At 37.5% G+C, this 12,858-nt stretch overlaps 1 protein-coding gene across 1 annotated transcript in view; it reads right to left on the minus strand.

The window, feature by feature from the left end:
- The window catches only part of RIOK1 (RIO kinase 1), a 42,119-nt gene that overhangs the window by 13,999 nt on the left and 15,262 nt on the right, over positions 1-12,858 (minus strand). The window contains exons 6-8 of the mRNA XM_069103528.1: positions 9,206-9,298; positions 4,380-4,492; positions 4,193-4,273 (exon numbers count right to left, since the gene is read on the minus strand). Of these exons, the coding sequence (XP_068959629.1) occupies positions 4,193-4,273; positions 4,380-4,492; positions 9,206-9,298 (287 nt within the window). The remainder of the gene's footprint in view (positions 1-4,192; positions 4,274-4,379; positions 4,493-9,205; positions 9,299-12,858) is intronic.

A 12,858-nucleotide genomic window follows, 5' to 3' on the forward strand; every position in this document is an offset into this window, starting at 1 on the left:
AAATGAGAGATGCTGTGATAGAACTGACAAGATCTGGCAATGAACTGGACGTGATGGGGTAGGGGAGACTAAAAGAGTGGAGAATGAGTCTCAGGTTTCAATTCTGGACCTTCAACATAAACAGGGAGTTTAGGAAGAAGGGCAGATTGAAGAGGAAAAGAAATGAACTGTTTTGAACATGCTGAGTTTAAGATGCTTTGAAGTTCGAAATGTCCAACAGGCAGTGAGCCAGATTTCCTGGTTATCAAAGGAAGATAAAAAGGTTTGCCGAAACTGAGTTGAGCACATGCTAATCAGGATGTTTGTAACAGGAATTTGTTTTCATTGTGGGATAACCTATCAAAGGTTTGCTCTGAGAGGAGGATCATCTCTTTGCCAGAAAACAGAATAAATGAAGAGAGAATGAGGGATGATGTCACGAGTTTTTTAGTTTTAAGCTACAGTAAAGGGAAAGGTTCTACAGTGAAAAGAAACTCATGGTCAATGTCCTCTAGTTTCATCTGAGGCCAGATCTTTCTTATTACAATTACAATATCCTCTCCCTGCTATCATCACAAATTATATAACTGGAATCAGTATATTCGGTTTTCCAAGTTTGGGGAAACACTCCTACAAATGGTAGGATCTGTACCTGGTGAATAAATACTACCTAAAGGATAGAAGATTTAGAATGATCTTATGGTCAAATATTATGGACCAATAAGACACCAACAAAGGCTGATTTCACCCTTAAGACAAGAGTTATATGTTTCTATATGTTATATGTTTCTAATAGCTGTATACAAAAATGAAAGTACAGTATTATGAAAAGTTTGTTTGGTTTTTCAACTTAGTTGTCAAACTACTGTGATGGCAGCCCAACTAAGAATCATGCCTTAAGTAAGGTATGACATCTGTCTGAATTTTAGATTGTCGTACTGGATAAAAATTGGTTATCATGTAGAAGTAAGCAATAAGGAAAAGAGAACTACATAACATCCTTTAAGGAAAAGAATGCTTTCTCCATTCGGAGTCAAAAAGAATTATTACAGGCCGGCTAGGTGGTGCAGTGAATAAAGCACTGGCCCTGGAGTCAGGAGAACCTGAGTTCAAATCCGGCCTCAGACACTTACACAAAAACTAGCTGTGTGACCCTGGGCAAGTCACTTAATCCCAACTGCCCTTCAAAAAGCAAAAAAAAAAAAAACCTGTTAGAAAACTATACACTCCCTTTTCCATGATAAACTATCAAATTCCCCCCAGTTATCTATTCCAAACCTCTTCTCTCCTTATGCCTCCATAATCCTTTTCCTCCCACTTTCCTCCCTTTCAATAAATGGATCCGCTGCATTCTTTACTTAAAAAAAAAAAAAAAACTTGAGATCTCAAATTTACTCTTCTTCCCAATACTATACTTCAAATCTCCTCAAAATTATTCTCTATTCTTAGTTCATTTGCCCCAGTCTTAGGGAGGAAGAGGTGGCCCTTTTCCATTCGACAGCCAGCACCTCTACTTGTGTTCTTTATCCCATCCCTTCTCACCTCCTCCAGCAATCTACTCCTGCAATAATCTATTTTCTCCCTAATTTCCCATCACTCTTCATACACTAGATCCTTCCTATTGCTTATAAACATGCCCAAATCACCTCAATCCTTAAAAAAAAAAACACCTTCATCTGATCCTGCACTTCTCTCCAGTTATCACTCTCTATCTTACCTCTTTCTCACATCCAACTTGAGGAGGGGAGGGAAAGAACTTTCCATAGCTCTCTCACTTTTTAAGTCCTTGCAACCAGGCTTCCAACTCCATTACTGGACAAGCTGCTCTTTCAGTCACTGATCTCTTAAACAAGATTAACTAACTTTGCTATTATACTATACAATTATAAAGGGGTTCTTAATCCTTTTCTGTGTTAAGGACTGGACTCCGCTATCTAATAAAGCCTATGGATTTCTTCTAAGTACAATGTTACATAAAATACACAGGATTATGAAAGAAACCAAATATTATAAACTACTTCTTAAAAAATTGATGGACTCCCAGGTTAAGAACCCTTAGCTTAAACAGATCTGAAAGAATATATCATCTAAATACAAAAATCTCAAAAATTAATAACAGAGTAAAGGTATGGTCAAAAATTACTTTTAAATTAGAAACTTAAGTAGAGATCATTGATTAAATGCACCTCAATTAAGTTAATGATCACTTATTGCCAAATATTATGGCCTTTTTCCAAGTCTTCATTTTCTTTCACTACTCTATAGCAATCCACCCTGTGGACTGTCTGGATAACCTCTCTTCCCTGAGTTTTTGGAACAGTGTTCTTCCCTGATTTCTACTCTCCCCTTCTCAATATACCTTGACACTCCTCCATGGCCTGCTTCTTTTCTCTCTCTGGGTGGTTTCATCAGCCCTCATGAGTTTATCTCTATGCAGATAACTCCAAATTTTACATATCCCCAGCACTCATTTCTTCCTGAGTTTGATTCTAGCATCTCCAATTGCCTGCTGGATATCATTACCTGGACCTCCCATAAGTACCCCCTCTAAACCAATGGTTACTCCTAATTTCTTTTAGTCACCCAGCTGTATAATCTTAAGAACCAACTTTTTCCAACTCTTCCTCTAAGGATAATTTCTCCCCTGAGCCTCACAGCAACCCTATGAGGTGGCTACTACAGTTGAGGGTCTGAGAGGTCAAGCACATCCATGGTCACAAAGCTTAAGTGTCAGAAGCAAGATGTGAATCTAGGCCTTCCTGACTCCAGTCTCAGCATCTTACTATTCAACTACTCATTGCTATTTCTTAATAATTATGTGGAAAGGGAGTGGCTAGGTGGCACAGTAAGTAAAGCGCTGGTCCCGGAGTCAGGAGGACCCGAGTTCGGTTCCAGCCTCAGACACTTAACACCCACATAAAAAAACTAGCCATGTAACCTTGGGCAAGTTACTTAACCCCAACCAACTGCCCTCCAAAAGGCAAAATAATAATAATAATTATTATTATTATTATTATGTGGAAAGAACATGGATTTTTTTTTTTTAAAGCAATCGGGGTTAAGTAACTTGCTCAAGGTTACATGGCCAGTTATTTCTGGGTGTGGTGCTGAGCGCCTAGAGCCCGGGATTCGATCTCCAGGTCGTCCCAACACTGGAGCCGGTGCTCTTACTCGCTGAACCACCTGTCCGCCCCTAAGCAATTGGGGTTAAGTAACTTGCTCAAGGTTACACGGCCAGGTGTTTCTGGGTGGGTGCTAAGTGTCTGAGCCCGGGATTTGATCTCCAGGTCTTCTCTTACTCGCTGTGCTACCTGGCCGCCCCGGAACATGGATTTTTTAAGGGGACCTGGGTAAAAACTCCAGTTCTGCTACTTATTAGCTGTGTGACCTTAAACAAGTCACTTAACTTTTTTGAGCCTCAGTTTCTTCATCTCTAAGTGAGGAAAAGGTATGAGATGACCTCTGAAGGTCCTTCCAGCTCTAACCCTTGAATCCTAGAAATTATGGTGATTTAGTTTCTATTCAGGTGTTTATAATTACACATATATTTTTAATGTAAGGATAATTCAGAGTTTTCATTAGAATTGAAATCTTAAGCTGCCAAGAACAGCTAAACACTAGGCGTACACCACCTACATCAGGTACCAGTCTCACCTGAGCAATTACCTAAAGTGAGGCCAACTGTTAGACAAAAGAACCCAACAGACTAGTCTTTATAAAAAAAGAAAAGAAAAGGACAAACAGGTTCTCTTCTCTTTTGGCTGAACTGGGGCTGAAGCTTGACTTTATCCAAGTTTTTAATCTTCCGTGCTAATGTTCCTCTTCACTGCCATGGATAATAAAGAAAGTTGCCTCTCACTGAGTCTCTTGTTGCTAAGTCTACAAACTCAAATACCAACAGACCTCAAATGAGGTAATGGAAATGTAGACTTCTGACAAGCAAATTAAATTAAACTCATTAGAAAGTACTTGACACATTTAGACTGTGAAACTTTTACTCTAATGGCTTTGAAAGTATGAAAGTTTGAGACACAGCAACATTACTTCCCATTTAGTCAAAGATTACTTTTTTATTGAGCACAGTTGTTCTTAATGGTCCTGAAATATTCTCTGTATCTCCAAAATGTTCATTTGTAAATGAGCATATTCCCACATATGGGCTATAATACATAGATATACACAAGTGATAAAAGACAATTAATGTAACTGTTACCTTATTAAATTCCTCATTTCCTTTTCTGCCCAAGTTTGCACCATTTTTCTGGGGTTTCCTTTACAATAGCCATGACGAAACCTGAAAGATATAAATAACTCAATACGGTTCCAGCTTAAAAATTTATAGGCATATTCCAATATTGATGTACACAACCAAAATGAAGCAAACTGTAATTAAAACTCACCTGAATTCCCCACTTACATATTTATCCCTATCCTTGAACACCAAAATTGAAGTTTTATAAATCTTGATTGCTCTGTTCTCTCCATCTGTTGTGCTGGCATGATACACATTAGCCTAATGTAATCCAAAGCAAGATGTACATGATTGAGGTTCTGCATGAAATAACTGTAGAACATTTAACTGCTTTGTAAATACTCTGCTCTCAAAATATAGAAAGTAATTAACTCTTTTGGAATATGGTATAAAAATTCAATATGCAAATATAAACTGTACCACTCAAAAATGAACATGCATTATTACACCTACTGATATTTACATTGCAATATATAATAAAAAGACATTTAAATTTGCTCATTCATTCTAAAATTATGCATCTAGCTGTGCAGGGCATTGAGGATCTCAGGAGGAATATCATTTGAGGTTAAGACACAGATCCTGACGACTTCATGGAAAAAAATACAAATGACTGTAATAAAACAACATTACCAAATAAATGAATTAGAGGCAAAAACAAAGCGAAGGCCAAAGGTGGTAGTCATTATCAACAAGGACTCTTAGGGAAGTTATTGAGAAGATGGTAACGATTTATATTTTTTAAAATGTAGAGGAACTTGACCAGAAAGAGGGAGAAAGAAGAACATTTCAGTCATAGGAAACAGCAGAAGCTAATGCACAGTACTGAGAAAACATAAGGCACAATCAAAAAGTAGACAGGAATTCAGTTTGGCTGGTAATGAGAAAAGGAAGGACCTTAAATGCCAAGTAAAGGAGTTTAAATTTTATTTGGTGGGCAATAAGGAGCTACTGAAAACTGAGCAGAGGAGTGACAACTAGTTGGTACCTAAGAAAGATTATTCTTGGAGCAACAGAGGTATAGATTAGAAAGGGCAAAGAGTAGAAATGGAAACAACTGCCAAGAAAATACTGAAATAATCCAGGAAGGTGGTAATGAAGGACTATCCTAGGTAATAGTACTAGGAACAGAGAAGAGAGGAAAGGTACAGGAGAAAAAAAAATCAACAAATTCACAACCAGACAAGAACTGTTGGGAAAACTGGAAAGCAGCCCAGCACAAATTGAGTTCAGACCAACATCTCATACTCTTAAGTTCCAAATGGTACCTGACCTAGATATAAAAGGTCATATCATAAACAAATTAGAGAAGCAAAGGAGGAAATACTTATCCCAATTGTGGATAGGGGAAAAATATAGAGAGGATTACAGAAGATAAAATGGGCAACTTTGATTATATAGAAGTTTTTGTACAAACAAAATCAATGTAATTAAAATCAGAACGCAAAGTTAACTGGAAAAAAATCTTTGCACCAAGTTTTTCTGATAAAGGTCTAATATCCAAGATATAAAAGAATAGATTCAAATCTATAAGAATGACACCCACTCCCCAATAGGTAAATGGTCAAAAGATATGAACAGGTAATTCTCATAAGAAGAAATTATGAAAAGTCATATAAAAAATTTTCCAAATCTAAATTTTAAAAACTGCAGATTAAAACAAATCTGAGGTTCTACCTCTTACAATCAGATTAGAGAAACAAGAGAAAAATTTTAATTTTTGGAAGGACTAAGATTTTTAAAAGGCACATTAATATATTACTGATAGAAGTGTGAAATGGTCTAACCATCCTAGGAAGAAATGTGGAACTATACTAAAAAAAATAAATCACTAAACTGTGCATAGCCTTTGGTCAAGTGATGCCATTACCAGGCCAATTCCTCAAAGAAATCTAAAAAAAGTCAAAGGACTCATTATGTTAATATATATAGAGAGAGAGCAGCTCATAGCAAAAAACTACAAAGTAAACCCAATGACTGGGGGAAGGAAGAACTTAAGGCATATGAATATATAGTATGGCACCATAAACAATGACAAAAGAGATACAATAAAAACACCACTGAAAAGAAAAACAACTTTGAAAGACTTAACTCCAATGAATACAATGACTAACCACAATTACAAAGGTCCAGTGGTCAAATATATCTCCTACATCATGACAGCAAGGTTACAAATTCAAGGTACAGAATTAGACATATTCTTTAAACACCGCCAATATAGGTATTTGTTTTATTCAACTATGCATATTAGGTACAAAAGTTTTGCTTTCAGGGGTGGCTAGGTGGCACAGTGAATAGAGCACCAACCCTGGAATCAGGGGACCTAAGTTCAAATCCAGCCTCAGACACTTAACACTTACTAGCCTTGTGATTTTGGACAAGTCACTTAACCCCAATTGTCCTACCCTCTCCCTCCAAAAAAAAAAAAAGCAAAAAAAAAAAGTTTTGTTTTCATTTTGACCCGGAGAAGGAGAAAGAAGAGAGATCAGAGTGTAACAATAATGCTACTTGCAGCTGTCGTGGGGGTAAGACCAATAACAACAGCACACAGCAAGGCTGCTAGCATAGGTTCTTTGATCTATTTTTCTAAAGGAGAGCAACTCAAAAGGGGTCAACAATCTTACTTTAATTGAACATATGTATCATTTACTTAGTTCAGGGGAAAGAGACAGCACCCTGAACTTCAGAGATATACAAACTGAAATTACAAGCAGAAATAATAGCATAAAGACCAACAGATAGGGCTTCTAACCATTTGACCAAATAATACATATATCACAGTGCAACAGACAGATCCAACTGTCTGACCATTACATACATACATAGCTCCAGAAAGAGAAGTACCAACATCTGGGTTTTCAAAGCCAAGGGGCTCCTTATCCGTTACCCAGAGTCTTACCTGACTACATTACTCGAACACTTTTGCCATGAGTAAACCCCAAAGCAAAATGCTAACCTCAGAGTGTGTGTGTGTGTGTGTGTGTGTGTGTGTATATATATATATAAGGTGTGGGCTTTCCTGAAGAACAAGCCTCCCCTAATTAAGCTTCTCTAGTTGGGCTCCACCTGAGGCATATTAATGGGCAGGGAAGATCTTCAACTTCCATTAACATTACACAGAGTTACCAAAATGAAAAAAATAAAGAAAAAGAAGTATAAGGCTCATTGAAGCATTTAAAGAAATGCACAGAAGAGGAAAAGAATGAAGGTCTGTAGGAAACACACATAAGCAGGAAAACTCTGAAAATAAAATGCTGAATTTATTATATACTTGAAAGCTATTCATAATAGAGATTTACAGCATCATGTACAAGCCTCCTGCTTTCTACAGGAAAATGCTCATCTTAGTGTAAAATTCAGATTAAAAAAAATAAGCAAACAATAAAAACACTGGAGTGCTAGCTAAAAGTTTGCAAAGGGGTGAGGAGAGACTGGATAGTATAGACGTACCAGGTGAAAACAATTTTTAAAGGAATTAACCAGTAAAGGAAGGAAAGGTATGTGTGGATAGGATAGAACGGAAGAACTTTTTTTTTTAGGGCTAGGAAGACCTGAATAGGTCTATAAATGGGAAGAAGTCAACGGAGTGGGAAACATAAACAATTATAGGAACATATATTTAGAATTGAAAAGAATCTTTGATAAAGGGGAGGACTGCTGAACCAAGATCTTGGAGATGAGCAGGAACAGGATGAATGGCATCAGTAGAGGGAATAACTTAATGAGAAATAAGAATATTTCCTTTTCTGTAACTCATTTCTTCTTGACCATACAAAGTACTCATTATCCACCCTAAACAATTTCATTAAATAATGCTTAGAACTTTATTATACATGGTGTCTCTTTTTTTCTTTGTTCCATAAGACCACATTTTCTCCTGAAAAGAAGATAAGCTCCTTAACAGTAAGGACCAAGTCTCATGCTTCCTTTTTTTTTTTTTTTTTAAGCAATTGGGGTTAAGTAACTTGCTCAAGGTTACACAGCCAGGTGTTTCTGGGTGGGTGCTAAGTGTCTGAGCCTGGGATTCGATCTCCAGGTCACGCTGACACTGGAGCCAGTTAGGCACAAATACTTAAACTGAATTCCTGGAGGCAAAACGAACAAACTATTTAGGTTCTTATGCAAATTTTGTACAATGGCAACTTAAATGAAAACTCAGGAGCTGGAAGTGTGAATCCCACCTGAAATGTGCTGATTTGCTTTACAGTCATTAATAAAGTGCTTTATTTTTCTGTCCAGGTTGGTATTTTCAAATCTATCCTTAGTTTACAAGGGGCATGAGTACTTCACTTTTGTCTTGTCCCTGGGTACCATAGCTGAAGCTAAATGTAAAGTGAATTTGTGTTGTGAAAATGGAAGGAAATTAAAATAAGAGTAAAATGTTATACTTTTTAAAAAGGGATTAATACACCTACCCTAACTCCCCATTCAACTAGGTTAACATTCAACTTGCATAAATGCTTGGAGTGGTTTATTTCCTTTACATGTTGAATCCAAAAGAGGTTTTATCATCAACAGATATTCCTACAGCTGACTTGCAAAATAAATTTCACTGTTAGCTACTTCCCCAGAGAAGTAGTTTTATCCTTTAAAAAAAAGGACAAAAATTATGACTGTTTCCTCTCATATATGTGGATAAAGAAAGAAGAAAAAGTCACTTATGGAAAATATTCTAACTCCTATCCCCTAGTAACTGGTTTCAGCAGGAATCAGGTACTTAGGTATTTGCCAGTCAGATGACAATGAGTATATGATACTCTGAAGTGTCAGTTACCCAGTCAGCACCTTATTTTGGAGCAGTGATTGGGGAAGTTTAAAAGCATAACTGATGTATGTGACTGTCTAATCTACTCATACCTACCAATAATTTTTGCCCCTTAGTAAACAAGTATTTCATGCTAGAAATAAAGTTCATTCAGTTTCCAGAGGGGGGGAAAAACATGGAAACATTAACTTTCCAAAGAGAAAGCTTACTTCTTTTCCTGTGCTGATACAACCATTTATCTGTGATATGACTCCTCTGCTTAACATCTTGAACAAAGTTATTCGAGTTCTTGAATCCAGCACCTTCAAGAAAAAAATGGAGACAATTAAGACGTCAAAAAGACTGATTTACCTAGGCTCAAATACCATTTTGTTACATGCATAAAGTGCAGCACTGAAATAAACCATATCTCTATACTGGGAAAGTAAAATGAGATTAATTCTTAAACTACCCTCATTTCCTCAAATTTATCTAGATACAATGTGAGGCCAGGACCAGAATAATCAGCAAGTGAATGGCCTTATTCAGTCACAGAGATCAAAGTTTATCCATTCATTCATCAATGGAGTTGATAAGATGAAACTAGGCAATGGGGTGGGCAGATATAGGGCTTTTCCATAAAATCAGAGTGCCCAGGCCTCAGAGAGAACTCAGAAGCATCTTTTGTCTTATCTGTCCCTCTCCCATCATCCCTCTAGGCAACTATGTTAGTCACATACTATGTGGCATTAAGCATTTACTCAACAAACATTTATGAACGTGCACAATGCTCTATGGCCATTGAAATTTAATCAATTTGTCTGTCATTATGGTAACATCTTCCCAGAACCTTCATTTTGGGGAAGGACCCTAGATAAACTTACATCTCTGATTCTGTAGTCTTTTTTTTTTTTTTTGCTTTTTGGAGAGGAGAGGCAGGGCAACTGGGGTTAAATGACTTGCCCAAGGTCACATGGCTATTTAGTGTTAAGTGTCTGAGGCCAGATTTGAACTCAGGTCCTCCTGACTCCAGGGCTGGTGCTCTATTTATTCACTGTGCCACGTAGTAATTCTGTAGTCTTAAATAGTAGTCTGATGTAGTCTGATTCTGCAGTCTTAAATACCTTTTTTTTTTTTCAGCTGCCTCCTGACTCCACACCTGTGGGTTCCTTTTCCCACTGATAAATTCTTCACAGAATCTCCATTTTGGGGAAGAGCCCCAGTCTAGGCAAATCTGATTCTTCAGACTTAGTCACCATGCTTCAAATGCCTCCTGACATCATTCCTGGGGGGGCCTTGCTCTCATTAATAAGCTATTTCCAGGACCTCCCTTTGTGGGAAGATCAGACATCCCTCATTTACAGATTTAGCCACCATGTCCCCACCTAGTTACCACCTCCTTCCAGAACTATAAAAACAAATCGCAATTTTATTGCATCAAACAGAAAAAAAAAACCAAAGTTAAACCTGAAGGAAACAGGAGAGGATTATGTAACCAAGAAGATGGAGGATTAGACTCTGATCCTCACACCTCTCCAAAATAAGGTTTAAGCACAGGAGATAAAGCAATTTCAGTTGTCTCCACAGCTAGAATTGCAACAAAATCACAGCAGAAGAGAGTTAATCCTTAACCCACTCACTTAGTACCTCCCTACCCCAGCAGATCTGGTTGGAATCTACAGCAGCACCCAAAGAATTTAGGAGCAAAGAAAACCGAAGCAGGATGCCAGTATGTGTGTGGATTCATCAGGCCTGAAGCAAAGAGGACTATCATTAAATGTTCTATCTCCCAGAAGCACTAGGCCTAGTTCTAAATTCACCTTTTAAGCTCCCTCAGTTGCCTCTCCCCTCTGACTGGAGGGCTCTCAGGTACAGGAGTAAACAACTCCCAAAGCAATCCTTTGATAGGGGGATCTGAACTTTCAGAACCTTTCAGGTAACTTCACTTTCACTCAACTGCTGCCTGATTTTTTACTCCATGAATCCTCACTGCCCCTGTGCTGAGAAACTCCTGGTGGCTCCCCACCTCTCCCACTTTTCAGCTTTCTTTTTTGGGTTATCTTTCCCTACTACATTGTAAGCTCCCTAAGGACAGAGACCATCTTTACTTTTTCTTTTATTTGCGTCCCCAGGGCTTAGTACAGTGCCTAGCACATAGTAAGCATTTAATAAATGTTTACTGAATTAAACCTAATTAGGTCTAGCCCTCAAGTATCAGATCATCTTACCTGTCTCCTGTAGAACTTGTATTCAGGCAGAGAAGTAACAGAACTAAACACAAAACAACTGATTGGTTTAGGATTGGGAAAGGAGCATGACAAGCCTATACACTGTTACCCATTTATTTAAATTATGTGCAGAATACATCATATGAAATGCCAGACAGGATGAATCAAAAGGCAGTATTAAGGTGGCAGGGAGAAACATCAACAATCTCAGATACACAGATGACATCACTGGTGGCAGAAAGTGAAGAAGAATCAAGAAGCCTCTTGATAAGGGTGAAAGAGCAAAGTGTAAAAGCTGGCTTGAAGCTTAACATTAAAAAAAAAAAAGAAGAACTTGGCAACTAGTCCCTTTACTTCCTGGCAAATAGGGAAAAGAAATGGAAGCAGTATCAGATTTCGTATTCTTAGGTTCAAAGATCACTGCAGACAGCAACTGCAGCCGTGAAATTAAGATGCCCCTCAAAAGGAAAGTTATGGCAAATCAGGAAAATATACTAAAAAACAGAGACATCACTTGACCTACAAAAGGTCTGTATAGTCAAAGCTATAGTTTTTTCAGTAGTAAAGTACAGCTGTGAGAGTTGGACTATAAGGAAAGCTGAGTGCTGCAAATCTGATGCTTTTGAATTGTGATGCTGGAGAAGACATGAAAGTCTCTTAGACAGGAAGATAAAACCAGTTGATACTTAAAAGAAATTAATTCAGGTCAAATAATGAAGCTGACGCTTAAATAGTTTGGCTACATAGTGACAAGATGGGATTCACTAGAAAAGACCCTGATCTTGGGAAAGATTGAAGGCAAAAGGAAAAGGGGATGGAAGAGGATGAGATGGATAAACAGTATAATGGAAAGAATGAAAATGAACTTGGACAGACTTCAGAGATGAAAGAGGATAGAAGGGCCTGGTATGCTATGATCCATAGGGTCACAAAGAGTCAGTCACAACAACAGAGTCAGACTGACAACAACAAAAGTTCTATCTCCCAGAAGGCACTGGGCCAGAGACCAAGGCCAATGAAATGTGAATTGCCCAGAAGAGAATGAGACAGTTGTGAGGGCCAGCATCAACACTTATAAGGCTTCAATGCTAAAGAAAGATCCAAAAAGTGAGAAATAGAAGAATATAAATAAAAAAGAAATTATCAAAGACCTCAGGAGAAAGAAAGCTCAAAGACTATGAGCAAAAGCAAATAAACCAAAACAGAAAATAGTAACAGTGGGGAAGATGGCCTCCAGATCATCTAAATGAATATTAACATTTTTGAAAAAAATATTACAAGACAAGAAAATAAACCAGTACCAAGAAGAACCTAGTGAATTCCCAGGAGAGCAGGGAAACACAGAAGGATATTCCCAAATTGCTTAAAATAGAAATAAAAATTGTAAAAGCAGAACTTACAATCTACACAACAGAAATAATTGTTAGAATAGAAAAATCTGAATCCACCCTGGAAAACCTCACCAAACAAAATGAGAGCATAATGGATAGAGAATGCAAATACACAGAAGTGAAAGGTATTAGGAAGAAAGGCAAGAAACAATAATGATAAAAGAAAACATGATCTCGATATAAGTGAAATATATTGACCTAGAAGATAAGATATTTAAGGACAACTGAAGCATCATTCATCTCTCACAAGTACACAAGTCAAAA

The sequence above is a fragment of the Petaurus breviceps genome, unplaced genomic scaffold (genome assembly GCF_028583685.1).
Source record: "Petaurus breviceps papuanus isolate PSGF00001 unplaced genomic scaffold, PetGlider_PUasm1.0 582, whole genome shotgun sequence".
Classification (NCBI taxonomy): Eukaryota; Metazoa; Chordata; class Mammalia; order Diprotodontia; family Petauridae; genus Petaurus; species Petaurus breviceps.